The sequence below is a fragment of the Haemorhous mexicanus genome, chromosome 7 (genome assembly GCF_027477595.1).
Source record: "Haemorhous mexicanus isolate bHaeMex1 chromosome 7, bHaeMex1.pri, whole genome shotgun sequence".
In the NCBI taxonomy this organism is placed as follows: Eukaryota; Metazoa; Chordata; class Aves; order Passeriformes; family Fringillidae; genus Haemorhous; species Haemorhous mexicanus.
Window position 1 is genome coordinate 10,292,206 of NC_082347.1, and position 25,798 is coordinate 10,318,003.

Below are 25,798 nucleotides of genomic sequence, written 5' to 3' on the forward strand. Positions count from 1 at the left end.
GCATGCGCACTGCGCACACGCATCCCTCCCCGCCATGCTGCCGCTGCCGCCGGGCCTCCGCCTCCTCCTCCGTGAGGGGCTCCCGCCGCTCCCTCTGCATCCCCCATCCCCGCCTGCCCCTCGCCCCACGCCGCCCTTCACCTTCGCCCCCCGCCGCCTCCAGCTCGGCCCGCAACACCCGCTGTTCGAGGTGAGGCGGCCCCGCGGGGCCGTGTGGGGCCCGCTCGCAGCGCGGAGCAGAAGGGTCCGCGCTGTGCCCTGCAGCCCTGCCCGCCCGCCCAGCGCCGCTCTCTGCTCCTCTCTAGGATGGGGACGTGCACAGGCACCTCTACCTGCAGGGCGTCCTCACCAGCCTCGAGGAGGTGGCCGAGAGGCCCAAGTAAGTGAGGCGGGCTCTGAGCCCGCCCGTCATGGAATCAAGGAATGGTTTGGGTTGGAAGGGCTCTTAAAGATCATCTCGTTCCTCTTCCCTGCCATGGGCAGGGACACCTTCTGCTAGGCCAGGGTGCTCCAAGCCCTGTCCAGCCTGGGGGAGAATCTTGGTCTTGCTCTTGTGTTTAAAAGCCAGGAAGTACTTTGAGTGCTGTGTGAGGTTCACCTTTGGATGCCTCTTAAAAAAGCACTGACCTAGCAGGACTGTGCTGGATGACTGAGCTGACATCCATAACTGCAACTTTTAGCCCAGACAGCTAATTTATTAATTAATGGCTTGTTTGTTCTTCAACAGGAGCATGATCTAGACGATCCAGAAGCCATAATGGTTAATAAGTTTCCAATGGCAAATAAGTTTCCATCTGCCAGCGCCATCATAATCTTTGTTCATTGTACCTGGCATTTAATATTAAGTATTAGTCACAAAAAATGCCACAAATGTTGATAAAGTCATCTAGAGGGGATGTTTGCAGCTGAAAATAAGGCTCTAATTTAGCTTAAAGTCCTGATTTCCCTGCAGGGTGTCCGAGTTCAGCTGCCACATCTCCGGGTGCAGCCAGGTGTTTGACACGCTGGAGAGCTACGAGCACCACTACAACACCCTGCACAGGAACGTCTGCTCCTTCTGCAAGCGCTCCTTTCCCTCTGGGAATCTCCTGGATATCCACATCCTGGAGTGGCACGACTCCCTCTTCCAGATTATGGCTGAGAAGCAAAATATGGTGAGCTGCCATGCCCAGCCCTTGCCTCGTGGTTGGTGTGTGCTTGTTTTTTTGTTTTTTTTTTCCCAGTGATGTCTTTTTTCCTTTCTCCTCCCTGCCTTTCAGTACCAGTGTCTGGTGGAAGGCTGCACGGAGAAGTTCAGGAGCAGCAAGGACAGGAAGGATCACTTGGTGACAGTGCACCTCTATCCTGCTGACTTCCGGTTTGACAGGCCCAGGAAGGTGAAAAGGTAACTGCAGAACTTTCCTCCTGTCCTGCAAGGAAAGTGGGAGGGAATTGGGATTGTCCAGCTCTGAGGTGACCTCATTGTGGCCTTCCAGTGCCTGAGGGAGCTACAGGAAACATGGAGACTCTTCACAACGGATGAGTTGCCTGGAAAAAGGGGAATGGCTTCCCATTCCCAGAGGGCAGGGAGAGATGGGATATTGGGAAGGAATCCATCCCAGATGGACTCGTTTCCTCATGAAGTACCTTTGATTTCCTTGGCTCTGGGCTCACGTGGCAGCTCCTGAGCCAGGATGTGAAACTTTGTCTCTGCAGTGGCTCCAAGCACACGAGCTCTCCCGTGGAGCAGGGCACCAGCGTGCCCATGGATGTGAGCGTGGAGATGGCAGAGCAATCCCAAGTGAATCCCATGGAAACAGGGCCTGAGGAGAGCATGGAGATCTCTCAGCCTGCAGCCAGCCCCAGCCCCTCGCTGCCAGAGAAACGGCTCTACAAATCCAGGTCAGTACTATGGCCTCAGGGGCAAAAGGGGCTGGGACCACTCCATCTTATCAGCCCTTTGCAGCATGGCTTGGGCTGTTCCTGTGCTGAAGATAAACCAGGCAGGAATCCCAGCTGTGCTTCCAAAGCACAGCTGGGATTTTTGAAAGAAGGAGGTGTGAGGAAGAGCAGGACGTGGGTGTGCTGTGGGAGCTGTGTTTGTCTGCCCAGCTGATCTCTTCCCAAGGTATTGCAGGATGCTGCTTCTGCTCTCCTGCTCCTCATTCTCAACCACTGCAGCTGCCCAGGTGTTACATTTGGTAACACACCTTGTTGTAAATAGGCCTCCAGGACAGGAATGTGCAGAGTACACCGGAAATCCAACCAGTTTTTCACCCATTCTTGAAATTATTTGGCGATTTACAGGTCTTGCTTCTCCCATACCTTGCTCCTCCCACTCTGGGAGCTTAAAATCCCCCACAGAGCATTAAGCATCCCAGTGCACCTGTGAGGGCTGGATCCTCACATGGATTAAAGGCTGTCTCCCTTTCCAGGATCCCATCCACAATTTGTTTTGGACAAGGTGCCACCCGAGGATTTAAAGGACCACGGAAAAAAGTCTGAAGGTCAGTGCAGCAGATTTGTGCAAGATGAGCAGGCATGGAGCCAGTACCACCAGGGATAGTTCCAGTTCCCACTCTGGAATAAACCACCCAGACCAATTAAAGCTCTGCCAGCATTTGGGCACATGTTCCTGATGTCAGACAGAACTGGCACCACCCAGCTGAGTTAAGAATCCTCAAGATTTGAGGAAGAGCAACGCAGAAAGTGTGGTGAGGTGTTAAGGAAACTGTTCTGCAGCTGAGACTGCACAGGATTGGCTGGGTTTCTTTCCCTCATGGGGAAAAAAATTGGATTCAAGAAGTTACAAGACGACAGTGTGACTGTATGGAAGCTGGAATCACTGAGAAGAGAAAATGGGGGAAAAAAACCCCATTGGTCCTCAGTTCTGACTTCCTCCATCTCTCTGAAGTCTCCTCTGCACCCTGGCACCTGCTCTGAAAGATCTGTCTGGGCCAGGAGAAGCATTTTCACAGGGAATTAAAATAAAGTGACTTCCAACTAAATAAAAGGAATTTTTACAAAATTGCTTCATAGCGAGTACAAGTGCTGTTTTGAAGCCCAGGCAGAGTCAGATTTGTGCAATGAACCTCCCTCCCTTTGCTGCAAATGCTGCCAAAGTCAGGTTGGGAAGGAGGTTGTTTTCCCTGTTGCCTTTCCCTTCCTTTGTAATCTCATCCTCCTGGAAAAAACTGGAAACACAGCCACTGGTCTTGGGCTCCTGGTGAATCCTGACACTCAAAAATTGGGCATAAGGGGGAAAAAAAGGTTTCTGGAACAATGTTTATCCAAGAAGCTTAGGATCTATGATTGCAATTTTTTCCCTTCCCCCTCTCTGTGAGTAATAGATGATCAAAGGGGCTTTGAAAAATCCTGGCAAATGGGAGCAGGGAATGATGTTTACCGAGATGGAGATTTCCCAGTGAGTTTTAAAAAGCTTTGCTCTGTTTAAAACTCATCCAGCTTGTCCAGCCCTAATCCCTGCTCCGTGGGCTCTGGAGAGTGCTGTCTCCAGCAGGCAAACCCTGCAGCCACACAGCTGCCCAGGGACATCTCTCAGCAGGGACCAAAGATCACTTCCAACACTAAAGCCCTGAATGAGGCTCTTTCCCTGGAATGGGAAGCAGGCCGTGGCCTGTGATGGTCCAAAGGTCAGGCAGCAGCCCAGCCTGCTCTTCCTCACTGTGTTCAGGTCCAGCAGTTCTGACCTGGGAATTCCTTTTTCCCAGGGTCCCTGAGAGCCTGTCCTTGCTGTTGGGAAACAAATTGAAGTCACTGATTGTCACTCCTCTAGGCCACCAGCTTTTTCCAGAGTCCATGGCCAACAAAGTATTTCCCAGCTGGCTAGTGGCTGTCAAAAATCCTTATTTCAAGCCAAAACTTGAATTTCCCATCTCTCCAGAGATTGTGCACTGGCAGGAGGACACGGACCTGCCTGGAGAGCCCAGGGTGCCATCTCCCTGAGCAGCAGCATCTGGATCCACCCGGGGCTGGGAGGGACACGGGATGGGCGGCAGCGGCATCTGGAGCCACCCGGGGCCGAGAGGGACAAGGGATGGGCGGCAGCGGGATCTGGATCCACTCAGGGCGGGAGGGACACGGGATGGGCGGCAGCGGGACCTGGACCCACTCGGGGCCGGGAGGGACACGGGATGGGCGGCAGCGGGATCTGGATCCACCCGGGGCCGGGAGGGACGCGGGATGGGCAGCGGGACCTGGATCCGCTCAGGGGCGGGAGGGACACGGGATGGGCAGCGGGACCTGGATCCACTCAGAGGCGGGAGGGACGCGGGATGGGCGGCAGCGGGACCTGGATCCACTCAGGGGCGGGAGGGACACGGGATGGGCAGCGGGACCTGGATCCACTCAGGGGCGGGAGGGACACGGGATGGGCAGCGGGACCTGGATCCACTCAGAGGCGGGAGGGACACGGAATGGGCGGCAGCGGGACCTGGATCCATTCAGGGCCGGGAGGGACACGGGATGGGCGGCAGCGGGATCTGGATCCACTCAGGGCGGGAGGGACACGGGATGGGCGGCAGCGTCATCTGGAGCCACCCGGGGCCGGGAGGGACACGGGATGGGCGGCAGCGGGACCTGGATCCATTCAGGGCCGGGAGGGACACGGGATGGGCAGCGGGACCTGGATCCGCTCAGGGGCGGGAGGGACACGGGATGGGCGGCACCAGCACCTGGATCCACCCAGTGCCAGCAGGCTGCCACGGGGCGGGCAAAGTGCGAGGCAGGTGTGACAAAAGGCAGCCACGGACAGGTAGGTCTCTGCCAGCCCCGGTGGGCACGGAGGGTGCTGTGGTCAGGGAGGAGCTGTGGCCACCGGAACAGGGTGTGGGCCAGCACCAGCCACACGGCTTGTGCCACCGTGTCTCTGCCATCCCTCTCTTCTCCACTCAAGGACCATGGGGCTCCTCAGTGTGACCGTCCTGCTGGGCATGGCTCTCCTGCTGGCACCCGGCAGCACCCAGGTGAGCCCTGCCTCGACCTGTCCTCCTCCTGCTGTCCCCTCTGATGAGGGGAGCACGTGTGACCCGTGCCCCCCCCCCGGAATCCCTTTGTCTCCCCACAGGCTCTGAGCAGCTCCCGGTGGAAGGATCTGGCCATGGAGCAGGATTTGGCTGAGGAAAGGTAAGAGGTGCTCCCACCTAGCTTGCAAAAACCAATAAAGCTTAACACCCCAACATGGAAAGCGTTTCAGGGGAGAATATATTGTTGCTTTGTGCCCCCAAAATGAAGGGAGTCCCAGCTCCATCTCCCTTTCTCCCCAAATTATGCAAACTCTCTGAACATCCAGCTGGTTTCTCTATTCCTTTTGTGAAACAAATATTTTAAGTTTGCACCCTGAGATCCTAACTGGTGCTTCCTGGGGTGTGGGCAATCTCACTAGGGTCCCTGCACTCCACTGGGATGGGATTCTCCTGGGACAGGGGGCCATTTGGCAACCTCTACTCGATGATTTCGTTCCCCTCTTCCAGCATCCTGGGTGTAGGAGCACCAGAGGAGGGTGAACCAGGTATAAAGGTCTTCTCCAGCAGTGCCTGGGCTCAGAGGGGCCCACCCCAAGTCCAGGCAAGGCCAGAAGAGGATCGTGACCACCTGTACCACGCCCAAGATGATGCCAGGGAGGCCAGTGCCCGTGTGCCATTCTGGATGCCGGCCCCAAAGGTGCAGAATGGCCCGGAGGAGGACCGTGACCACCTGTACCACCCCCAGGATAATGCCAGGGAGGTCAATGCCCGTGTGCGTGCGCCATTCTGGATGGCGGCCCCAAAGGTGCAGAATGGCCCCGAGGAGGATCTTGACTACATCCATCACGACTGAGTGGAGATGTGCCCGGGCTGTGAAATGAGGGGTGGGAGCTGCCCCTGGGTTTTCCTGGAGAAATTTGTCTCTTCCTACCGAGCCTTGAGTCTCACCAATAAACCCATCCCCTCTCCACATCCTGGTGGGCTCCTCATTACTGCCAGAAACCTGCTGCTAATTGCAGAGCCTCCAAACCTGCAGGAACTCCCTCAGGGTTACCCCAAGGTGCAGGCAGGGCGAGGATGATACCCTGGGACAGGAGACTCAACCCAGGTGAGGCTGAGACAAACTCAGCACATTGGTGTTGTGCCCCAGAAGGTGCCACAGGCTGTCCCCTTCCTGGGGAACACCCAAACCTATGCTCCACGAGGCTGCTCTTGCCCAGCCCATCATCGGAGAGCAGCGAGGGAGCGTGGGGGGGCTCAGTGAACCCCAACATTTCCCAGCTAAGGCAGGAGCTCGCAGCAAGGATGCCCCATCTCCCAGCAGCACCTAGAAAACCCTTTAATAGCGAAGGCAGAGGTGGTCCCCACTGCTGGCTGTCACCCCAAGCATGGCTCGCCGACGGGTCCCGGTCCCCTCTGCGGGGTAAGGCGGGGGTGGACGGGCTGCAGGAGGCCGTGGGGACCTGCACCACCCCAGGGACCTGCAGCTGTCGGGCTCAGCTGTCGGTGAACTTGGCCTTGCGCTTCTCCACGAATGCAGTCATCCCCTCCTTGCGGTCGCTCTGGGACAAGCAGAGAGGTGAGGTGACAGTGAGGCTCGGGGGGCTGCAGCAACCCTGTTATCCCCCATGCCACGAGGGATGCCTGTTATCCCTCGTCCCCCTACTCACGGTGGCAAAGGTGGCGTAAAAGAGGCGCTTCTCTGTCCTGTTCCCCTCTGTCAGCGTTGTTTCAAAGGCTGAAAGCAAGGGAGAAGTTGGGGAGACCCCTCTGCCTGGCCTTGCAGCCCTCCCAGGGGGTTCCCAGTCGGCTCCCAGCCCCTACCAGCATTGACTGACTCCTTTGCCATGGCAGTCACCAGCTTGGAGTTGTTGGCGATCTTCTCAGCGCAGGCAATGGCTGCGTCCAACAGCTTCTCCACAGGGTAGACCTTGCTGACCAGACCTAGGACGGGCAGTGGGAAGTGGGGGGATGGCTCTCTGCCGGACCCCTGCAGTGCCAGGGCTGTCCTACAGCCCTACCTGCCTCCTTTGCCTCCTTTGCTGAAATCTGGTCCCCCGTGAGCACCATCTCCATTGCCAGCGACTTCCCCACTGCCCTGGTCAGCCTCTGCGTCCCGCCGGCACCTGGGGCATTTGGGGAAGGGAGAGGTTCAGAGAGGGACACCTGGGTGTCCCCACACCAGCTGGGATGGAAGCCCCTGGCAGGTGCCTGCTGCTCACCTGGGATGGTTCCCAGCAGGATTTCGGGTTGCCCGAACTGCGCTTTCTCCCCGGCGTAGATGATGTCGCACATCATGGCCAGCTCGCAGCCGCCTCCCAGCTAGCACGGGGGAGGCAGAGAGGGGTCAGGGGGTGCCACGGTGGGGACAGGGGGTGCAGGGAGCTGTGGGGGACACTCACGGCGTAGCCATTGACGGCGGCGATGATGGGTTTGCGGACCACGGAGACCTTGTCCCAGCCGGCGAGGAAGCCACCGCTGTAGCACTCCTGGAAGGTTTTATTCTGCATCTCCTTGATGTCTGCGCCAGCTGCAAAGGGAAGTGCAGTGGGACGCCAATCCCCTCCAAAACTTTGGGGTGAGCAGAGGCCATGGTCCTACCTGCGAAGGCTTTCTGGCTGCCGGTGAGGACGATGGCTCCCACCCTCGGGTCTCTCTCCATGGCCTCCAGGGCCTGCCCCAGCTCTGCCATCAGTCCCTCGCAGAGCGCATTGAGCGCCTGGGGCCGGTTCAGCTGGATCAGCCCCACGTTCTTCAGTGTCCCCGTCTTCTGTACCAGCAGGTACTGGAATGCAGCCCCTGCCCGCCACACCAGCACTGCCCCGTTAGCCCACCGGCTGCCGGGCACCGGGCTACACCCCGGCTACCGTCACTCCATGCTATTTAAAGGCGACCTTGATGCCAGCGGTCACCGGCAGCCGGCGGGACGGGCTCGGAGGAGCTCCCAGTGCCACCCCAACCCGCGAAGATGAAGCCCCGTGACCACCCTATGCTGGGACAGTGTGCGTGGTCCACGCACCCAGTGCTGGGATCGGGTGCACGGTTCAGCGGCCCCGGTGCCCGGTGCTGGGCTGCAGTGCCGTTGCCCATACATGGCGCAGGGCCCCGGTGCTCGGTGATGGACTCTGGAGCGCAGCTCCGGAACCACGTGCAACCAGCTGGGCACAGACCCGGTGCTGGGCCCGTACCTTGCTCTGGGTGCCGGTGCCCGGTGCTGTGGCCCTGGTGCACAGCCCAGGGCCTCCGTGCCCGGCGCTGGGACCGCACACGGAGCAGGGACGCTGTGTCCGGTGCCGTGGCCTGGTGCGCAGCCCAGGGACCACGAGCAGGTCGATGGGCACGTGCCCGCTCGGGGCTACGACCGTGCCCGGTGCAGGGACCTGGTGCCCGGCGCTGAGCTGAGCACTGGTCTGGGCCAAGCCCACCCCCACTCGGTGCCCCCCCGGTGTCCCGGTGCTCACCGGCGCTGCAGCCCCGTGAGCCGCGGGGGGCGCGGAGCGGCGGCGGGAGGCGGGCTCGGGGGAGCGCAGTGGCGGCGGCGGCGGCGGCGGGCCGCAGGAGCGCTCGCAGCGAGGCGGCCATGGCGGAGCGCGGAGCGAGCCCCGCCCCTCCCGCCACCGCCCATTGGTGTAGCCGGCCCCGCCCCGCGAGGCGCCGTCCCCATTGGCCGAGGCGGGGCGGCGGGGCGGGGCCGGGACCCCCAGGCCGTGGGAGGGGGCGTGGGGGCCGCCCCGAGCGGGGTCCAGCCGTGCTGCCCCGCAGGGCGCGGGCCGGGGCGGCGGAGTGTGCGGGGTTTAGAGGCGCCGCGGGGAACGGGGAGGGAAGGGGAAAGGGTGAGGAGAGGGGATTCCCCCGCCGCCCCCCGCGCGGGGAGTGGGGGGAGTGCGGGGGGCGCGGCGGGAGCGCGGCAGCGGGAGCGCGGCCAGGGAAGAGTGGAGAGGAGCGGAACGAGCCGGCGGCATCCCCGGGTCCGGTGAGCCCCGCGGGTGGGGAGGGAGGGGAGGGCGTGTGAGTGTGCCCTGCGGCGGGGTGTGTGCGAAGCCGGGGAAACGCGTGGGTGCGAGCGTGTCATCCCCACGGCTGTGTGGAGCGTCACCCACAGGGTTCTGCGGAGCGCGTGTGTGCGGGAGCATCATCCACAGGGGCGCGCGTGTGCGAGCGTGTGCGGGAGCATCATCCACAGGGGCGTGCGGGAGCGTGCGTGTGCGGGAGCATCATCCGCAGCGGTGGGGGGAGCGCGTTTATGCAACACGCGGGTAGCTGCGTGTGCCGTGACACACGCGTGCGCGGCCGCAGCACACGCGCAAGCGGGACGCGGCGGTGCGCGGTCCCCGGCCGCGGCCGGGCGCGGCTGAGCGGCGGGGCTCTCCCTCCCTCCCTCCCTGCGGCAGGTGCGGGATGCGGCGGAGCGCGGCGGCGTGCTGGGCGCTGGTGCTGCTGGCCGCCACCTTCTGCGACACGGTGGCCGGCAAGGGTGGGCGCGGCGGCGCCCGCGGAGCGGCCCGCGGCGCGGCGCGGGGGGCGGCCCGCAGCCGGCCGAGGGCGGCCGTGCCCCGGTACGGCTCTGCCGGGGCGGCCCTGCGCGTGGCGGGGGCGGCGGCGGCGGGAGCGGCGGCCGGCGTGGCGGCGGGGGCGGCCCTGCGCCGGGCCCGGCTGTCCGGAGAGCTGCAAGCGGGAGACGGCGTCGAGTACCGCGACGGCAACTGGACGGCGGCCGCCAGCGCCTGGACCTCCGCCGCGCCGGCCGGGAGCCCGCCGAGCCGGGCGCTGCCCTGGCTCTGCCCGCTGGCCGCCCTCCTCCGCCGCTGATGGATTTCGGGGGATCTGACTGTGCCCGGTGCACCCACGACGCCGCCAGGACCGGCCGCCCCCCACGGGGCTGAGCCCCACGCCCCGGGCGAGCAGCGGCTCCCGGGAATACTGCCACCCACCGCCGGCGGGGCAGGACCCCCGCGGAAGACCCTCCACCACCACCTCTCCACACCGAGCCAAACCCCGGCGGCTCGGGCACCCCTCTGCACCGCGCCCCTGTCCGTGGCCTCGCCGTGTCCGGAGGCCGAGGAGGCGGCAATAAAATTGGGCGAAAGCAGGTGTGGCTGGATGCGGGGCGAGGGGCGGGACCCTGGGATGGCCCCTGCCCACACAGGCTTTATTTCGGGACGGAAGCTCCAGAGCAGGCCAAACCCAGCAAGGAAACAGATCCCTGGCAGCTTCCAGGTGCCAGCTGGAGGCACCAGCCCTGCCCCAGGCTCTCCGGAGCGGGCACAGCTCTCCACAGGAGCATCACAACAGCGACACCACAGGGCATCCTGCCCCAGCGGCCTCTTGCCCAAAACCGGGGACAGCCCTGGCAGAGCCACTTCAATCACACCCCACAGCTCCCTGCTGAGGAGTACCCAGCTCCAAGGGGCACCAGGGTGTTCCCAGTCCACGGCTGCCTGCAGTGCCTGTCCAGTGACAGGTCTCAGTCCAGTGTCACCCTGCCCAGGCGTCCTGCTCGGAAGTCCCGCAGGAACTCGTAGGCAGCAGCTGGGTAGTTGAGCATCATCATGTTGACATTCCCTGGAGATGGCAGTGGATACAGGAGTGTCAGTGCAGCCAGGAGCTGCCCTGGGATCCCCAAAACTCCCAGCCCTGCAGCTGGGATCACCCACCTGTGCCTGTGAGCACCTTCACCTTCTGCGTGCGGCCCTGGCTGAGGGCCACATGCTTGAGCAGGGGCTCGATGTGGTCACAGGGCTGGCCCAGCCCGTAGCGCTGCACGTACCTGTCAGAGGACATGGCTCACAGCCCCCAAAACTCCCTGGGCATGGCATCTCCATCACCCTCTTGGCACCCTTCCCTGGCTCACTTGAACTGCTGCTGCTTGTTCAGGGTGTACAGGAGGTAGTCGGCCATGACGTCCTCCCCCACCAGGTGGTCATGGATGGCTCCTGGAAAAGAGGGTCAAGGCCCAGCTTCCCTCAGCCCTGCTGAGCCCTGGCCAACCCTCCTCCCACCCCCTCACACGCAGGGGGTGTGAGCAGCAGTGTGACCCCAGCCTCGGCCACAGCCTCTGGCTCACCACACAGCGCCAGCTTCATGCCCGTCTCCACATCCCCCAGCCGTGGGGGCAGCACGCCAGGGGTGTCCACCAGGTACATCAGGGGCTTCTCACACACCTGGCACGGGGCAGGCAGGGCTGGTAATTAGCACCACACGGCTAATGAGCGAAGCACTGAGCCTGAGTCAAGCTCTTGCTGCAAAGGGGACCTGAGCAACCCTCCAAGAGCAGCTCGGTGAGCCTGGAGGTCTCCCGGAGGCAGGGACGGTACCTGGATCCTGGACAGCACTGCCTTGGTAACCCCTGGCTCGCCCCCCACCGCAGTGGCTTTGCCTGGGGGCACAGGCACAGTCAGGGACATGGGTGGCACTGTGCCCAGCTGCCCCCGAGCCCTGGCACCGTGCAGAAATACCCTTCTTGAGGTGCAGCCTCCGCAGGGAGTTGATGAGCGAGGACTTGCCCACGTTGGGCACGCCGATCACCAGGATGTTGTGCTCGGAGCTCTGCGAGCCAGGGAGACACGGGCAAGGAGCAGCTGGTTACCAGCCACCCCCTGCAGCAACAGGGAAATATCCCAGTGTTTGCCCTGCCAGGCACTTGTGGCACATGTGGGAGCAGCCTTGTTCCTTGCCTGGAGAGGGGTGACCCTTCCTCTGCTCTGCACTGGGGCAGCCTCACCTCCTGCCCTGGGGGCAGTTTGGGGGCACCACAATATAAAAGAGATGTAAAGCTGTCAGGGAGTGTCCTAAGGAGGGAGACAAGGATGGGGAAGGGCCTGGAGGGCCACATGGGGGCTGGCTGAGGTCATTTGGTTTGTTCAGCTGGAGCAGAGCGCACTGAGGTCAGACCTCCCTGGGAGCTGCAGCTCCTCTCCATGGGAGCCCCGAGCTCTGCTCTCTGGGACAGGGACAGGAGCAGGGAATGGCTGGAGCTGTGCCAGGCTGGAGATCAGGAAAGGTTCTTCCCCCAGAAGGTGCTGGGTCCAGGCTCCCCAGGGAATGGGCATAGCCCCGAGGCTGCCAGAGCTCCAGGAGGGTTTGGACACTGCTCCAGGGATGCCCAGGGTGGGATTGTTGGGGTGTCTGTGTGGGGCCAGGAGCTGGACTGGATGGTCTTTGTGGGTCCCTTCCAACCCAGGATATTCTGTTCCCCCTGTGCATGTGCCTCACCTCGGCCCTGTGGTAGCGTGGGCCATCGGCCACCAGCCTGGCAACCATTGGGACAACCTGCAGAGGGACAGGGCTGTCACTCTGTGCCCTGGCTGGCAGCAGCCACTGGCTTGGTGACACTGCGCCAGCGGGATGTGCGCAATGAGGGCTGAGCAGAGGACTTGGGACAGTCCCAAGGAAAGGCAAGGGGGAAAGGGAGCAGCCAGCTGGAGCACCGAGGGCTCTCCCTGGGGCTGGGAGCTCACCAGGGAGCAGGGCTGGGCTGCTGCCCCACTACCTTCTTGACATTGACATCACGCTGGCAGTCCGTGAAGACTACGTGCGAGCATCCCTGCTGCCTCAGCTGCTCCAAAACCTCCTGCAGGGGACGGGAGGAGGCACCGCTGTCACCCGCCTGTGACACCGCCGCTGTCGCCCGCCCGGCCCTGCCCCGGCGCTCACCGGCTGCCGGCGGGGATCAGCCAGATCCGTCTTGTTCAGCACCAGGACGTGAGGGCGGATGCCTAGAGCCTCCTGCAGCGCGGGGTTACGGCCCGACAGCGGAATGTGGCTGCGCTAAGGACAGTGACTACAAGAGCGTAGCGGGAGGGGGAGGGAGAGGAGGCGGAGAGTGGCAAGGGTGGTCTGGAGGGATAAGGGACAGGGTTCTCTGGCAGCTGTGCAGGATATTCGAGCGTCGTGTACCTCCACGAGGCAGTCGGCGCGGCGCAGCGCCAGGCGCATCTGCCGCAGGCCTGCAGCACACAGCACAGCGCGGGGTGAGCGCTCGGTGGGCGCGGTGGGCAACTCGGTCTGCCGCGCTGCCGCCCCTCACCTTTCGCCATGTGCCGCGGGAACCACGAGGCCACATCGCGGCCGCCGAACTCGAAGCGCTCCCGGAACCCTCCCGGCACCGTCCCCGCCGCCCTCAGCGCTGCCCACACCCGCATGGCTCCTGCGCGTCACTTCCGGCGCGACCGGAAGCCGCCTCAGTGACAGCAATGGCGGAGCCGCCGTCGCCGCCGGGGTCTCAGGGGGGTTCGGCCGCACCTCCCGGCGGCACGGGGAGTGTCGGGGCCAGTGGGGGGCATGGCGTACCCCCCGCGGGCCCCGGCGTGCCCCCTGCGGGCCACGGTACTCCCCGTGCCGGCGTGTCTGAGCCTCAACCCCCTCGCCCACCCGCCCCGGAGGCTCCCCCGCGGCCAGGCCCGACGCAGGACCCGCTGGACGATCCCCGCTACACCATCTCCAGCACCAACTGGTATTAAACCAACAGCGCAGTCCCCGCTCCCTGGAGCCAGCCCCGCCGCACCCACCCCGCCACGGAGAGGAAGAAGCCGCCGGCGTGGAGGTTTCTCAATAAAGGAGACCGAAGGGCAAAGCACCACGGTTTATTTTGCCGCCTCAGGACTGAGGCGCGGGGACGGGCGCCTCGAAGAGCTGGTTGAGCCGCTCGGCCTCTCGCCACCCCGACAGCAGCGCCCCGTGGGTGGTGGAGTAGAAGGTGCGGTGCGTGGCCTCGCCGGCGAAGAGGAGCTGCAGGGGCTGCGGAGAGGCGGGGGGTGAGCACGGAGGCCGCGGGGCTGGGCTAGAACAGCCTCACTCCCCGCGCTCCGGCACCCCGCGGGGGCACGGCCGCTTCACAAACCCAGAACGGGCACTTTCCCTTCCTTAGGAGGCTGGGAAGGAGGTTGGGAGGAGCCGCCTGCCCACGACTTTTGTGGGAATGCCCCCTCCCCCGTGGAGCCCAGCGAGTGACCCGAACACTGGTGACCCCCGCAGAGGGTCGGCAGTGCCACCTCCCCGTGCTCCTGCAGCAGCCTGTCCCCACTGCCGTCTGTCTGTCCCTGCCGCACCCCCTGGGGCTGAGCCCTCACCCGGGGGTCCCGGGGGTCCTCGGGCAGCGGCTGTGCGAGCACATCGATGTCGTCCCCCGAGCTGCCGACGGCCACGTAGCTGTAGGAGCCGCGCGTGTAGGGAGCGCTGTGCCAGCGGGAGCGGAGCACGCTCCTGGGCGCGGGCAGGTTCGGATTCCCTGCGGATGGGGCTCAGGGCTAGGATCGGGAGATTCCCCCCGGGGCAGCGGGCGGGCGGGCAGGGCGCGGCGGGGCGGGCACCTGTCATCGTGCGCAGGACGTGGGTCATGGCGCTGAGCACCTCGGCGTCGCTCAGCGTCTCCATGTGCTCCGACTCCTTCCCCGCGATGAAGCCGCACAGGACGTGCCCGTGCCTGGGGTGGGAAGGCGGGGCTGAAAGCTGCTGCATCTCCCCGTGCCCACCGGCGGCCCGGATGCCCCAAATCCCCGGCCACCTACTGCTCTGGCGGCTGCAGCACCACGAATCCGATGAGCTTCTTGAACCAGTTGGCCTCCAGGTCAGCGTCAGGCTCCTCCAGGGGCGACTCGTCCTCCCACACCACTTCCAGGAGCTGCTGCTCAGGCTCCCAGAAAGGCTGCTCGAACTCCAGGAAGATCTTGTTGTTGGTGCCAAAGCCCAGGTTGCAAACGGCCTGTGCTTTCCGCTCGGGAAGGGGGGGCTGGAAGAATTCCTGGTGGCGTTCCTTGAGGAAACCTGCAGCCACAAGTTCGGGCAGGCAACGGGGCGCCTCTCAGCTGGGCTCCTAAATGGTGTCTGAGATGCTCTGACCTCCCCAAACCCCTTTCCAACCTCTTCCCAGCAGGAGAGGGGAGGCTGGGAAGGGGTTTAGGCAATCCCTGCCCTCCACCTGCCCATCTCCAACCGTGCCAGCTGGTCAGAGGGCAAGGGCAGGGCAAAGGAAGGTGTTGGTGTCCTCACCCAGCGGGACAGTGATGATGACGTGATCAGCAAGGAAGACATCTCCATCCTCGCACTCCACCCGGACTGGGAAAACCCTGCTGCCATTGCTGCCTTCCTCACGGAAGGACCCTTGCCAGTGGATGGTCCTCACCGCCTTGTTGAACAGGACGGTGCCCTCGGGCAGATCCGAGAGCAGGCGCTCGGCCAAGCTGCTGTAGCCACTGTGGGAGGAGTCACCGCTGGGGACGGGGCGGCCCCCGGATCGCTCCTCCGCGTCCCGCTCCGGAGCCCCGCGCTTACCCTGGGAAGGTGCAGTCCAGGCCGGGCAGCGACACGTACTCCCCGAAGGGCTCCAACCCCACCAGGTCCATGCTGTGGGTCCCGCTGATGCAGCACTCCAGCTTGAGGCAGGCGGCGAGCACGGCCAGCTGCAGCCGTCGTGCATCCTCCTGGCCCCCCGCCATGGTGGGCACCGTCCGGGCGATCTCTGCCCGCACGTACTGGCCCACGCTGGGCCACGGCGGCTCCTTGGAGCCCTGGAAAGCGCGGGTGGAGGCCAGGAGGGCGTAGAAGAGGTCGCGGGCTTCGCGCACTGCCTTGGGATTCAGCACCTTCCCCGAGCTGCCGTAGGTGACGGACGGCAGCGGGGGGTGGCCCCCCGCCTCCACCTGCTGGTTCTCCTCCCGGGCGGCCTCCGGGCCCAGCAGGCCGTAGCGGGAGGCCAGGCAGAACACGGGATTTCCCGGCGAGGGGCCGTGGATCCAGTGTGCCCCCATCTCCGCCAGCCCCGACGCTGCCGGGAGGGAGAGCGGGTCACGCCGAGCCGTGCCCGGGGAGGAGCCCTCGGGGCGCAGCGGGACCCCCGCCGCCCCGTTTCCCCGAAACGGCCCCCGCTGCCCCCCGTGACCGGCTTCCGTTCGGTCCCCGCGTGCTCACGGGACCGGCCACCCCCGCCACGTGTCCGGCCCACTCCGGACCGGCCCCACGGGCGGGGGGCAGGTGCAGCAGCTCCCGCATCCCGGTACCGCCGCCCCCCGCCCCAGCCTGGGCCCGCCCCCCGGTGCCGCCCACCCCCGGTTCCCGGAGCCTGCCCCGGCCTCCCCGCCCGTACCGAAGGGGCGGGTGCAGACGCGGCCGCCGGCGCGGGCCGCCGCCTCCAGCAGGCGGAGGGAGCCGTGTCCGCGGAGCCGCTGGGCCGCCCCCAGCCCCGCCAGCCCCGCGCCCACCGCCACCACCCGGGGCCCGCTGCCCTCCATGGCCGCCCGCGCCGGCCGGTACCGCCCTCCGCCGCCGCCGGCACCGCCCGCCGCCAACGGCACCGCCCCTGGAGCGGCCCGAGCCCCGGCAGGGAGGGAAGGAGGAAGGAAGGGATGGAGGGAAGGATGGGGGAGCGGGTGGAGGGAGGCATGGATGGGGTCCTGGTGAGGTGATGAACCGGCTGCCCGCGCCCATGGAGGGCAGGGGGAGGCCGGGGTGGGAGAGGTGACCCCCCTGGAGTAGGGGCAGCCCTGGGACCACCTTCCCACCCTCCTCCTCTCCCCATTCTGCTCCCGCTCAACCACCTTATACAGTGGCTGCCAGTCTCCAAGTTTGGAGGAGGAGCAGCGGGTGCCCATCGCCCCGCGGTCCCGCCGCACACATCCCATCAGAGCTGCCCCAAGGGCCAGTCCCAGCGCTCCCGCCCACCCGTGATTCCCAAACCTTCATGGATACAATAAAACTCCACTCCCAAGGCTGTCTGGTGGGGTTTTTTTGGCCAGCAAGAGTTCCGGCCCCCTACCCAGGGCTGGGGTAGGGTACTAGATGTACTGGGATACTCCCAGCTGGGACCCTGGGAGAACCCACGATGCCACCCAGCTCTACCAGCTGGCCCTGTGTCCCTGCTGGCCCTGCCAGCTCCCCAGAAAATATTCACATGCAAGGAAGAGCTGGGAGTGTCAAAGCACAGGCTCCTGAAATCCCCTTTGAGTATTTATTTAGGAAGGGATTTTCCCCACCTCCGGGTTTGCAGCAAGCAGCAGGGTGGGATGGGCTGGGGACATCAGCCTGGCAGCAGCTTCCCATGGGAAGCTGCAACCTAGCCCAGGGCATTTGGGTCACCAGATCCCAGGGATGAGGGATGATCATTCCCAGTGTCTTGGTGCTGGGCCAAGCAGCCATTCCATGGGACCTTTGGCCACTGAGTCCCTGCCCAAAAAATGCAGGCAGCTGCCTGGCTTGGCCCAGATGGAGACCTTCCACTTCCTGGGGGCTTATCTTGGGGAAAAAGGATTTTCCAAATCCAACCTGAAACCCCTGGGCTGCAATCTGGGTCCAGAACCCCTCACTGCATCACCTGTTGCTGCTGCCAAGAAGGGTTTGGCCTCATGCATCCCCTGCATTCCGTTGTGTGCCATGGCTGGGGGGCTGCTCTCAGCCTGTCCCCCCACAGCCAGACCCAACAGGCCCAGCTCCCTCCCACCTCCTCACAGCCTGGCTGCTCTAACCCACAACCCACCGGCGGGTCATGGCATGGTCCCCATGTGCCCCTGGCTCAGCACCATCATGTTGGAGCCCTTCCAGCAGGGCTGGTGGCTCCTGTCTGCTCCGGTGCCTCGGCTGATCCCGGCGCTGCCCTCCCAGCACGGTGCCACCAGGGCTTGAGGAGCTCCCAAGCAAGGAGGAGAGACCCAACAACCAAGGGACGTGTAGAAAGCACCATCACCACAAGCGTGTCAGGCCAGCAGGAAGGAGGGGACAGCAGGCAGTGTCCCACCCTCTCCTCGGGCTGTCTCAGCTGAGGGACAGGGCCCAGGCCACCGGCACCTCCCCCGGGAGCCGCTGCTCTACCGGGACCCCTCCATCAGCCTCAGGATGCTGCTGTAGAGGCGCCCAGGGGCGTCCAGGCCCCAGACAAAGTCCCAGTGGTTCCAGTCGGGGATGTGGGTGTAGGTGACGAGGTGGCTGATGCGGGGCAGCAGCTGGAGCACGTCCCTCCAGTCAGCTGCCCAGTCCTGCCCTCCCGACCACACCGCCGTGGGCACCGGCATGTCCTCCACGCGGTACAAGGGCGGGGTGTCCTGGGGGGACACGGGGGGCTCTCAGGTGCTCAGGGAAGCCATTCTGTCCCTGCACCACCCTGGAGAGACCCCCAGCACCTCCAGCTGCCAGCACTGCCACGGCAGCTCCTACCTGGTGGTACCTAGCGGGGTTCTCGCTGCCGTAGTCAAAGGCTTTGAATTCTCCGGATTTTATCACCTGGGAAGAGAGGGTGGATCTGCTGTGAGAGGATGGATCTCCTGTGAGAGGATGGATCTGCTAGGAGATGATGGATCTGCTGTGAGTGAGAGGATGGATCTGCTGTGGGAAGATGGACCTGTTGTGGGAGGATGGATCTACTGTTGAGGATGGATCTGGTCTTGCATGGCTCTCGCATCTCCTGGCTCCCTCAAGGCACCCATCATGAGAGGGTGCTCAGAAAGTGTTTGTGGAAGTCCCTGCCCTCCATGTGCCCATCTCCAACCATGCCAGCTGGCTGGGGACAGGCAGGAAAATGAGAGGTGTTGGTGTCCTCACCGTGGGATATTGCAGGAGGAGATGGCATTCCACCTTTTTTAACAGGGTGGCTTTTTGACCTCTGGCTCCATGCCTGTCCCTAGCCATGGGCTGGCAAACCAAGGTGCTCCATGTGAGCTCATCCTGCACCCAGCACCTCTTCTAATTTCTTGCCTTTACTTTCCCAATGTCTGGGACCCTGAGCTCTCATGTCTGCCCTGGTCACAGCAGGCTCAGTGAAGGGACAGGGGTGAAGCATCTGTGTGTCAGGGGTCCTACCTGGGCCCAGTGGACGATGTTTTTGACAGAGGTGCCATCTGGATAGTGGGATGTGTACACATCCAGCCGTGTCTGCAAGGAAACAAATCTCAGCTGAGGGTGCTTTCCAGCGGATGGGAGTGGAGTGGCAGCTGCCAGGGGTTTCCCAGAGCAGCCACTGCTGAGTCACGCTGCCTGAAGAGCTGGACCAGGCTCAGGAATATAATTTTCATTAAAAACCAATTGCTGTGAGGCAGCATGGGGAGGAGAGTGATGGGCATGAGGGATGAGCTCTGTGAAACACTTTACCTGGGCTCAGGGGCTGTGCCCAAGGCCACAGTGACTGCCTGAGGTCACCTTCAGCGGGTGGGTTACAGCAGGGGCTGCACCCCAGGCTGGTCACAGTGACAGGCAGCCCTAATTCAGAGGTGCTGGCAAGGGCCACCTGGCCACTGACATGTACACAGCAGAGCCTGGGGTGGCCTTCCCTGTCCCAGGAGGAAAAGCACGTGGCAGAGGGACACATATTGCCCACACAGGGTCCGCTTGCTGCGAGCACTGGGGGCGAGTGACTGTAGCAGGCTGGGCAGGGTGGGTGACACAACAGCAGCCCCACTGGAATGGCACACCCACCATGTTGAGGTTCTTCTCGTTGTAGCCCCCCAGCAGGAAGAGGAGGTTGGCACAGGGCCTGTGCAGCAGCGTGTGCCTGCAGAGCTCGGGGAGAAAGCGCCACAGCTTCCTGATGCGCAGGGACGCGTCCGTTCTGCCCAGCAGCAGCTGCGGGAGCAAAGGGCCACACAAAGGGCAGTCCCTGCCTTCCCTCCCTGCAGCCCAGCCCCTGGGCTGCCCCACCAGCCAGGCAGTAAACACCAGGAGTCAGGCAGGAATATCAGGCAGGAATACCCAGGAGTCAAGCCTGCTGCCCCCCTGCCCTACAGAGATTAGGGCAGCTCGTGGCAGGAGTTGTTGCTGAGTGAGCACACTCCAGGGAAATCAATATTCACAACTCTCCTCTTTCCCCCCACCTCCCCCAAGCACAGGGTCTGTTCTTCATGGAATCAACACAGCTAAGCTGTTCTTCTCCAGGTATTTGGTCTAGGGCCTCTACAATGCCCCTGTTGCAGTTAGGTAGAAAAATTATAAAGAAAAGCCTTATAAAATCAAGCCTGCTCTGGCTGGCCTGTCATTTCTTCTGAGGGAAGCTAGCACTGTGCAAGTTCCCATGTGAAATCAGTCCTGGTGTGAGCAGTTCCTTAGCACAACAACCTATTCCCGGGTAAAAGACAACCAGCACCTGTATAAACTGTTTTTGCACCATTAGACAGAAAAATTAAAATTATCTCTCACCAACAACTTTTCCTTCATGTACACACTGAGGGTTTGAGTGAGGGTAACAGCTTGTTAATTATCAATAAAAGTAATTGACAAGAAAGCTCCTGACCAATTGGAGTCACACATGAGGTCTGTAAAACTGTATGAAAAGGAGTTATTTGACCAAAGAAGGGGCTTTTCCCACCATGAAGAGAATGGAGTGCCATGTGATTTATTCCCATATGTCCCCACATAAAGACCACGCGTATCCTACAGATGGAAAGAAGAAATGCACTTAACCAGGCCATCCAGGACTATGTGTGTGCCTGAATTGTGTCTGTGCTAATAAATCAGCATTAATTAACTGTTTTCTGCTGCATCAGAGAGCCCCAGGGGCTGTGTCTGGGCACGATCCCTTCTCTAGAACCAGTCAGTTTTGGGGCAGAAGGGTGTGCAGTGATCCCTTACCGGAATCATCTGGAGCTTGTTGTCCACAAGGAGCTGCATCTTCATGAATGGACTTCTGGCATGCTTCAGTGACACTGCTGGAGCCAGGGCAAAAAACATTTTGACTTTCCGAGCCAGTTCGGGCAGGGATGAAAACGCAATAAACGCTGAGAAAACAGAAAAAACAACCTCAGGCTTGCTCCATCTTTCCTCAGGTGCTTAATCCGAGGGTGCACTTGGACCCAGCTCTGTTGAATTGATTATCTCCACTTGGAAAGCTGAGATCTGTTGCCACCTTCCTGCTAAATGCTGGTGCAAGAGATGCCCAAAGGGAGGCAACACCTTTATTCCCCTGGCTGATGGGGCACTTCAATGGTTGTTAAGCCCACGAGGAAGGGAGCCCTCTGCTTTCTGCTGACAAAAACACCAAAATGGACTTTTTCTAGTCAAGTTGGTGGGTGACCCTTTGGAACTCACCAACTGAGCAGCCCTGGGAGTATCCAACGTAGTGCAGCTGCTTCTGCCCCGTTTTCTGCAGCACAAAGTCGATGGTGGCCGGCAGGTCGAACATTGCCATCTCATGGAAGCTGCAGCACAGGAGGGGGATGTTGGTTGTGAGGCAGCAACTTCCCCCCTGAGCTGCCTTGCACTGCCCAGCTCTACATCTGGGGCTGATTTTCCAGGGGAAAATCCCTGGCATGGATCCCTCCTGCCATGGCATCACCCTGCCCTGAAAGAGCTTAGTCCTCCCACGGCTGTGGTGAGCAGTAAACAGACTGTGCAGAGCCTGGCCAGCATTCCAGTGCCATTCCCAGCCAGAGCTGGCTCCCACCAGGATTACAGCACCAGCTCTGCTCCCTGGGATGCTCTTTCCCCCAGGGGAGTGGAGCACTGGTTCCAGCCCGTGTGCCTGTTGGTGGGAGGTGGTGAAAGGCAGACCTGCTGCGTGAGGTTTTTCTAAAAGCCTGTTTATGAGCTTGGGGGTTCTGCTCTGGAGAGGCAGTAGCAGCTTAAAAAGAGGGGACAAGAGGCAGCAAGGTCTAGGAGCAGGGGAGGTGGCAATGACACTTGTGGCCACCTCAGTGGAGGTCCCTGAAGCAGAGCAGATGTCTCTGTGTGTCCCCACGCAGGTGGCAGTGCCCCGTGCTCTCGGCAGCTGCAGGGAGGTGCTGGCACCGTGTCAGCAGGCAGGTCTGCTCAGGTCCCTCCATCCTCCCCAGGGGAGGCTGTGCCAGGGATTAGGTGCTCTGACTTGCCTGCTCAGAGGCACCCACCTCCTCCTACAGCTTGGTGACAGGCAGAGAGGCTCTGCCAGGCTTTTGTAAGGTGCTCCAGCCCACCTGAAATCCCAGAATTCCACCTGGTCAGCTGAAAGGTGCTGGTGTCTCCGGGACCAGCTCGTCCCCCGGCTGTTTGCCAGCCACACATCATAGCCAGAGTCTGCTAGTATGAAGCCAAGGCTGTTGTTGGCCAGATTTTCCACCCAGTGGCTGCCTTCTCCAAATATCCCGTGCTGGAGAAACACCACTGGCCTGGCCCCTGGGTGCAAAAGAAACAGCACATCTCATTGAACCACATTCTCTCTATTCACTCACCCCAAATTAAGGCCAGTAAAGCCTCTTCCTTGCACTGCCAGAGGACATGCAAAATATGCATTTTGGCCATGTCTTCTGGTGCTACAGCTTCGAGTGTAAATTGGAGAAATCCCACGGATTCAGTATTTTTGCTTTAACAGTGACTATCCCTCAGCCTGCCCAGGTTCATCCATTCCCCTGCTGACATTCAGGGCTTTTATTTTTGGCTGGCTCTGAGAGAAATCGAGCTGTACCTCTGTTCTTAGGCTTTTCTCTTCCATGAGGGATCCTGTTTAGGTGGATGTAGTAGCCATCACGAGTCAGCACTTCATACTCCTCACTGGGGTACCCTCTGTGGCAGATGATTTGGCTCTGGGGGAAGAAAAACCCAGGTGGGAAAATTTCCACAGTGAAGGCATGAAGAGCACATCACTTGGTAAAACCGAAGCTGGGGACACGGCTTTGCCCAGGCTGTCCCTGGATCAGCTGAGGACTTTTTGCGGCAGAGGATGCTCTGTCCAAACCCCGCCCCAGTGACCTGCCCAAGGGAAGGGGAGATGCTCAGCCGTGGGCGGGGAGGGGAGCTGGCGGCGGCAGGGCTTGAAACCATTGAAACCAAAAAGATTTACTGAAGCCATTGAAACCAAAAGGACTTACTGACGCCTGAGCCCGCTTTACTGACGGCTGGCACGGGTTTCCTGCCGCCCGACACCGGCGGCAGCACATGTCACATCAGGCTCCGGGTGATGAGCCGGGCTGATAAGGTGGTGGGGCAGAGGGATAAACCAGCCGAGCTGGGCTGACTGGAAGGGCAGGGGGATAAACCCCACGGGAGCCGTTGCAGGGCTCCCGAGGCTCTGCCTGAGCTTTATTTGTGCTGAAAACTCCACAGACTGGGAAAATCCAGCTGTGGTCCTGCCCACGGGTTGCTTTGTCATGAGGCTGGCAGGAAAGATGAAATGCAGCAATTTTGTCTTATAACCCAGCTTCAGAGCCTCTCAGGGCTCACCTGGACACGGCCCTGAGCGACTTGCTGCTGCTGGAGGAGAGGAGCCACGCACAAATTTCTACCCTCTGGGGAGATATCTGGTCAAATCCAATCTGGGATTATCCCCATCTCTAACTGCCCTGCTGGTAATTGCCCTTAATTCTGCTGGGAGGAGGAGCTGGTTAATGATGGTGTGGAGGCAGCGTCACAGCACAGCAGCTCAACAACACCAGCCCTCTCCAAGCCTCTCTCCCCTCCAGCTGAACGTGCCCAAGCCTCCAGAGAGGAAATTCAGAGTTCTCCTGGCTTACAACGTTCATGAGAGCCTCGGGGTTCAGAGCCTTCTTCTGCTTGGTGGCACCTTCGGAGCTCGTGGGCGCTTGAACGAGGAGCAGGACTGCAATGAGCAGCCACATCTCGTGCCTGTGTGAATAATAATAGTGACAACAACAAAAAATAGTGATAATGATGGTGATAATAGCGACAGGAGCAACAGCAAGAGTGACAACAGCAAAACCGGTAGCGCCGACGCTGCTGTTGTTGTTATTGTTGATTGTTGTTGTTGATATGAATGTTTGTTTCTGCTTGGTTGGGATGTGTTAGGTTCCAAACATATCTGAAGATCCCATGTCATTTTCTGGGCTGGGAAAGAAAATGACATCTTCTTTCCCAATTTCAGTTTTCTTTGCAGTCCACATGAGAATTTTTTTATACTGTACGGACAGGATCTGGTACTAGGCTGGAGCCTTTTTTATGTTTGTAATGGCAAGAAGAAGAGAACCAGTGATGCAAAACAAGAACTAAACCAATACTGGGATAATCCCAGACTGGGCCAGTTGTCTCACAGAGGAAATTAACCTAAAGGGGGAGTTTATGCTATGGAAGGAACATGTTTAGTGTGGCTGGGCTATGACTCTGTCTATACTTTTTGTGTTTCTCTGTTGCTTAGCTTTCCTACCCAAACCCCACTGTAAACAGATCCTATTTTTCAGATCCCATGAGCTGAAACTGGTAGAGCCTCATAGGAAGGCTACTGGTTAAATAAGTGTAGCCTGAAAAAAACCAGAAACTTTTCTGATCACCTTAGATGAGTTGAGCAGAGGCCTGTTTTTAATGCACACAGTTAACATTACATATGATTCCTGATGTTTTGCCAGGCTCTCAAAAGTTAGAGCCTAACTTCAGCCCAGCAGCATGAACTGTGAATTAGTCTCTGCCTCCCTCCTTCTGCTCCCACACCACGAGACTTTCCTGCCCTCTGAAATCCTCCCAGCAAACCTACCTGTGGTGTCACCAAGCTGCGAGTTAAGACCAAAAATAAAATTAAAAAAAAAAAAGCTCAACCGATGCTTTTCCCCCCCTGGGGGCAGCTCCAAAAGGACACAAATCTGAAGGACAAGGAGGGAATTAAGTCACCAGGCAGCTCCAAAAGGACACAAACCTGAAGGACACCGAGGGAGATTCGTTACCAGGCACGTCTGGCCAGGCTGCTGGTGGCAGTGCCAGTGGCTCTGTCATCACCAGAGTTAAAAGGACCAGGCTGTGTCAGAGCCCAGCCACGCTGGCACTTGCTGCTCACGTGTCCTCCAATTAACAGGTGGGCGCTGATCACTCCTGTGGCACCTCCCTTCATGGGAGGCTTCCCGTGGCTTTCGTGCTTGCAGAGGGTTGCGGTTCTGCCGAGGCAGCTGGGTTGGTGTGCTGAGGAATTCCAGCTATGGAGTTGCACCTTAAGCTCTGGATAGCCAGGGTGGAAAAGAAAAAAGTCAACAAGCCAGGGGAAACAAACAAACAAACAAACAAACAAACAAAAAGCCAGCAGCTTTTCTTTGTAAAGGGTCATTTCCTAACTCCCAGGGTGATTTCCTGTGTCCCAGGGTTATTTAGAAAAGTTCCTGGGGCAACAGGAAGGCTTGGTCTGAAGGCTGGCCTAGAACAGAGCTAAAGAATAAAGCAGGGATTTATTGAAAGGATCTCCTCCATGGATCCACCTTGGGCAGCACAAGAGCCCAGCCAGGGCTGCACCCAAGGTGAACCAAAATGGGCACAAAATGCACACCTGGTCATGGGGTCTGTCACTGTGATCAGTTCTGCTCCATTTGCATATTGGGGTTAATTGTCCAGTTACAGCTTCAGGTTATGAAGTCCCACCCTGCTTGTTTTTCTCTCTCCATCCCACGTTGTTTGTGCTCTTGGGCTTGAGACCTGGATCATTTGTCCTTGGTCCCCAGCTGGAGCAGGAATTGTTTTGTCTCCCTGCTCTGTGCAGAGAGCTCCCCATCCCCTAATGTGAAGCTCAGACCCACACACTAAAGCAGCACAGAATCTGAAACATAGAAAAGCTAAACCTGAGGCATCACTCTTAAGGCATCACTGCCACCTTTCCAAAGCCTCAGCAGCAGGCCAAGCTCCCCAAGGACACCCAAGGACAGCTCAGGGTGGGAGACCCTTGGGCATCCTGGATGGGAGACCCTTGGGTATCCCACCCCTCGTGAGAAGTGACAGTAAGGTCCAAAAGTGTCGTGTTGGCAAAGGGCAATTCCCAAAACCTCTGCAGGCTCTCTGGAAAAGCACCAGGCTGGAGATCTCACCAGCAGCCAGAGGTACGAGGCGGAGCTGGTGCAACACCCGGGCTCAGCCCAAGCCACAGGAACTGCCTGTGCCCAGGTGTTTGTCCCCACCTGCAGCCTGTGAGCCCCCAGCCATGCCTGTCCCTGCCTTGGTGGCTCTGGGAAACCAGGACATCCCTC

General features: G+C 60.8%; 7 protein-coding genes across 11 annotated transcripts; 3 read left to right on the forward strand and 4 right to left on the reverse strand.

The window, feature by feature from the left end:
- Positions 1 to 14: 14 nt before the first annotated feature.
- Positions 15 to 3,007, forward strand: ZNF511 (zinc finger protein 511). Its single transcript, XM_059851047.1, has 6 exons — positions 15 to 190; positions 306 to 379; positions 953 to 1,154; positions 1,260 to 1,384; positions 1,696 to 1,881; positions 2,415 to 3,007. The coding sequence occupies exons 1-6, from the start codon at positions 35 to 37 to the stop codon at positions 2,482 to 2,484; spliced, it is 813 nt and encodes a 270-aa protein (XP_059707030.1). The 5' UTR covers positions 15 to 34; the 3' UTR covers positions 2,485 to 3,007.
- A 1,678-nt stretch (positions 3,008 to 4,685) lies between these two features.
- PRAP1 (proline rich acidic protein 1) lies at positions 4,686 to 5,936 on the forward strand. Of its 2 annotated transcripts, XM_059851051.1 has the most exons (4): positions 4,686 to 4,753; positions 4,895 to 4,964; positions 5,066 to 5,124; positions 5,472 to 5,936. In XM_059851051.1, the coding sequence occupies exons 2-4, from the start codon at positions 4,899 to 4,901 to the stop codon at positions 5,815 to 5,817; spliced, it is 471 nt and encodes a 156-aa protein (XP_059707034.1). In that variant the 5' UTR covers positions 4,686 to 4,753; positions 4,895 to 4,898; the 3' UTR covers positions 5,818 to 5,936. The 2 variants fall into 2 exon arrangements, with proteins under 2 accessions (XP_059707034.1, XP_059707032.1); XM_059851049.1 differs by lacking the exon at positions 4,686 to 4,753 and having other exon boundaries at positions 4,784 to 4,964.
- A 343-nt stretch (positions 5,937 to 6,279) lies between these two features.
- Positions 6,280 to 8,563, reverse strand: ECHS1 (enoyl-CoA hydratase, short chain 1). Its single transcript, XM_059851048.1, has 8 exons — positions 8,426 to 8,563; positions 7,566 to 7,763; positions 7,367 to 7,494; positions 7,187 to 7,286; positions 6,986 to 7,090; positions 6,789 to 6,908; positions 6,635 to 6,702; positions 6,280 to 6,526 (listed from the first exon to the last, which is right to left on the reverse strand). The coding sequence occupies exons 1-8, from the start codon at positions 8,544 to 8,546 to the stop codon at positions 6,461 to 6,463; spliced, it is 906 nt and encodes a 301-aa protein (XP_059707031.1). The 5' UTR covers positions 8,547 to 8,563; the 3' UTR covers positions 6,280 to 6,460.
- A 226-nt stretch (positions 8,564 to 8,789) lies between these two features.
- SPRN (shadow of prion protein) lies at positions 8,790 to 10,053 on the forward strand. Its single transcript, XM_059851056.1, has 2 exons — positions 8,790 to 8,937; positions 9,356 to 10,053. The coding sequence occupies exon 2, from the start codon at positions 9,363 to 9,365 to the stop codon at positions 9,771 to 9,773; it is 411 nt and encodes a 136-aa protein (XP_059707039.1). The 5' UTR covers positions 8,790 to 8,937; positions 9,356 to 9,362; the 3' UTR covers positions 9,774 to 10,053.
- Positions 10,054 to 10,055: 2 nt separating this feature from the next.
- On the reverse strand, positions 10,056 to 13,149 carry MTG1 (mitochondrial ribosome associated GTPase 1). Its single transcript, XM_059851054.1, has 11 exons — positions 12,991 to 13,149; positions 12,844 to 12,910; positions 12,618 to 12,720; positions 12,454 to 12,534; positions 12,177 to 12,233; positions 11,420 to 11,510; positions 11,279 to 11,340; positions 11,029 to 11,125; positions 10,816 to 10,897; positions 10,619 to 10,731; positions 10,056 to 10,526 (listed from the first exon to the last, which is right to left on the reverse strand). Exons 1-11 carry the CDS (start codon positions 13,103 to 13,105, stop codon positions 10,429 to 10,431), a joined length of 966 nt encoding a protein of 321 aa, XP_059707037.1. The 5' UTR covers positions 13,106 to 13,149; the 3' UTR covers positions 10,056 to 10,428.
- Positions 13,150 to 13,346: 197 nt separating this feature from the next.
- On the reverse strand, positions 13,347 to 16,204 carry PAOX (polyamine oxidase). 2 transcript variants are annotated; one of them, XM_059851052.1, is made up of 7 exons: positions 16,045 to 16,204; positions 15,234 to 15,726; positions 14,952 to 15,154; positions 14,471 to 14,726; positions 14,273 to 14,385; positions 14,033 to 14,190; positions 13,531 to 13,700 (listed from the first exon to the last, which is right to left on the reverse strand). In XM_059851052.1, the coding sequence occupies exons 1-7, from the start codon at positions 16,187 to 16,189 to the stop codon at positions 13,560 to 13,562; spliced, it is 1,509 nt and encodes a 502-aa protein (XP_059707035.1). In that variant the 5' UTR covers positions 16,190 to 16,204; the 3' UTR covers positions 13,531 to 13,559. The 2 variants fall into 2 exon arrangements, with proteins under 2 accessions (XP_059707036.1, XP_059707035.1); XM_059851053.1 differs by lacking the exon at positions 14,033 to 14,190 and having other exon boundaries at positions 13,347 to 13,700.
- Positions 16,205 to 16,891: 687 nt separating this feature from the next.
- Positions 16,892 to 24,630, reverse strand: LOC132329714 (lipase member M-like). Of its 3 annotated transcripts, XM_059851059.1 has the most exons (11): positions 24,518 to 24,630; positions 24,331 to 24,436; positions 23,360 to 23,471; positions 22,315 to 22,432; positions 21,827 to 22,025; positions 20,964 to 21,073; positions 20,508 to 20,653; positions 19,359 to 19,505; positions 18,747 to 18,818; positions 18,105 to 18,170; positions 16,892 to 17,992 (listed from the first exon to the last, which is right to left on the reverse strand). In XM_059851059.1, exons 3-11 carry the CDS (start codon positions 23,462 to 23,464, stop codon positions 17,759 to 17,761), a joined length of 1,197 nt encoding a protein of 398 aa, XP_059707042.1. In that variant the 5' UTR covers positions 23,465 to 23,471; positions 24,331 to 24,436; positions 24,518 to 24,630; the 3' UTR covers positions 16,892 to 17,758. The 3 variants fall into 3 exon arrangements, with proteins under 3 accessions (XP_059707042.1, XP_059707040.1, XP_059707041.1); XM_059851057.1 differs by lacking the exon at positions 24,331 to 24,436 and having other exon boundaries at positions 24,490 to 24,620; XM_059851058.1 differs by having other exon boundaries at positions 24,331 to 24,564.
- Positions 24,631 to 25,798: the final 1,168 nt, after the last annotated feature.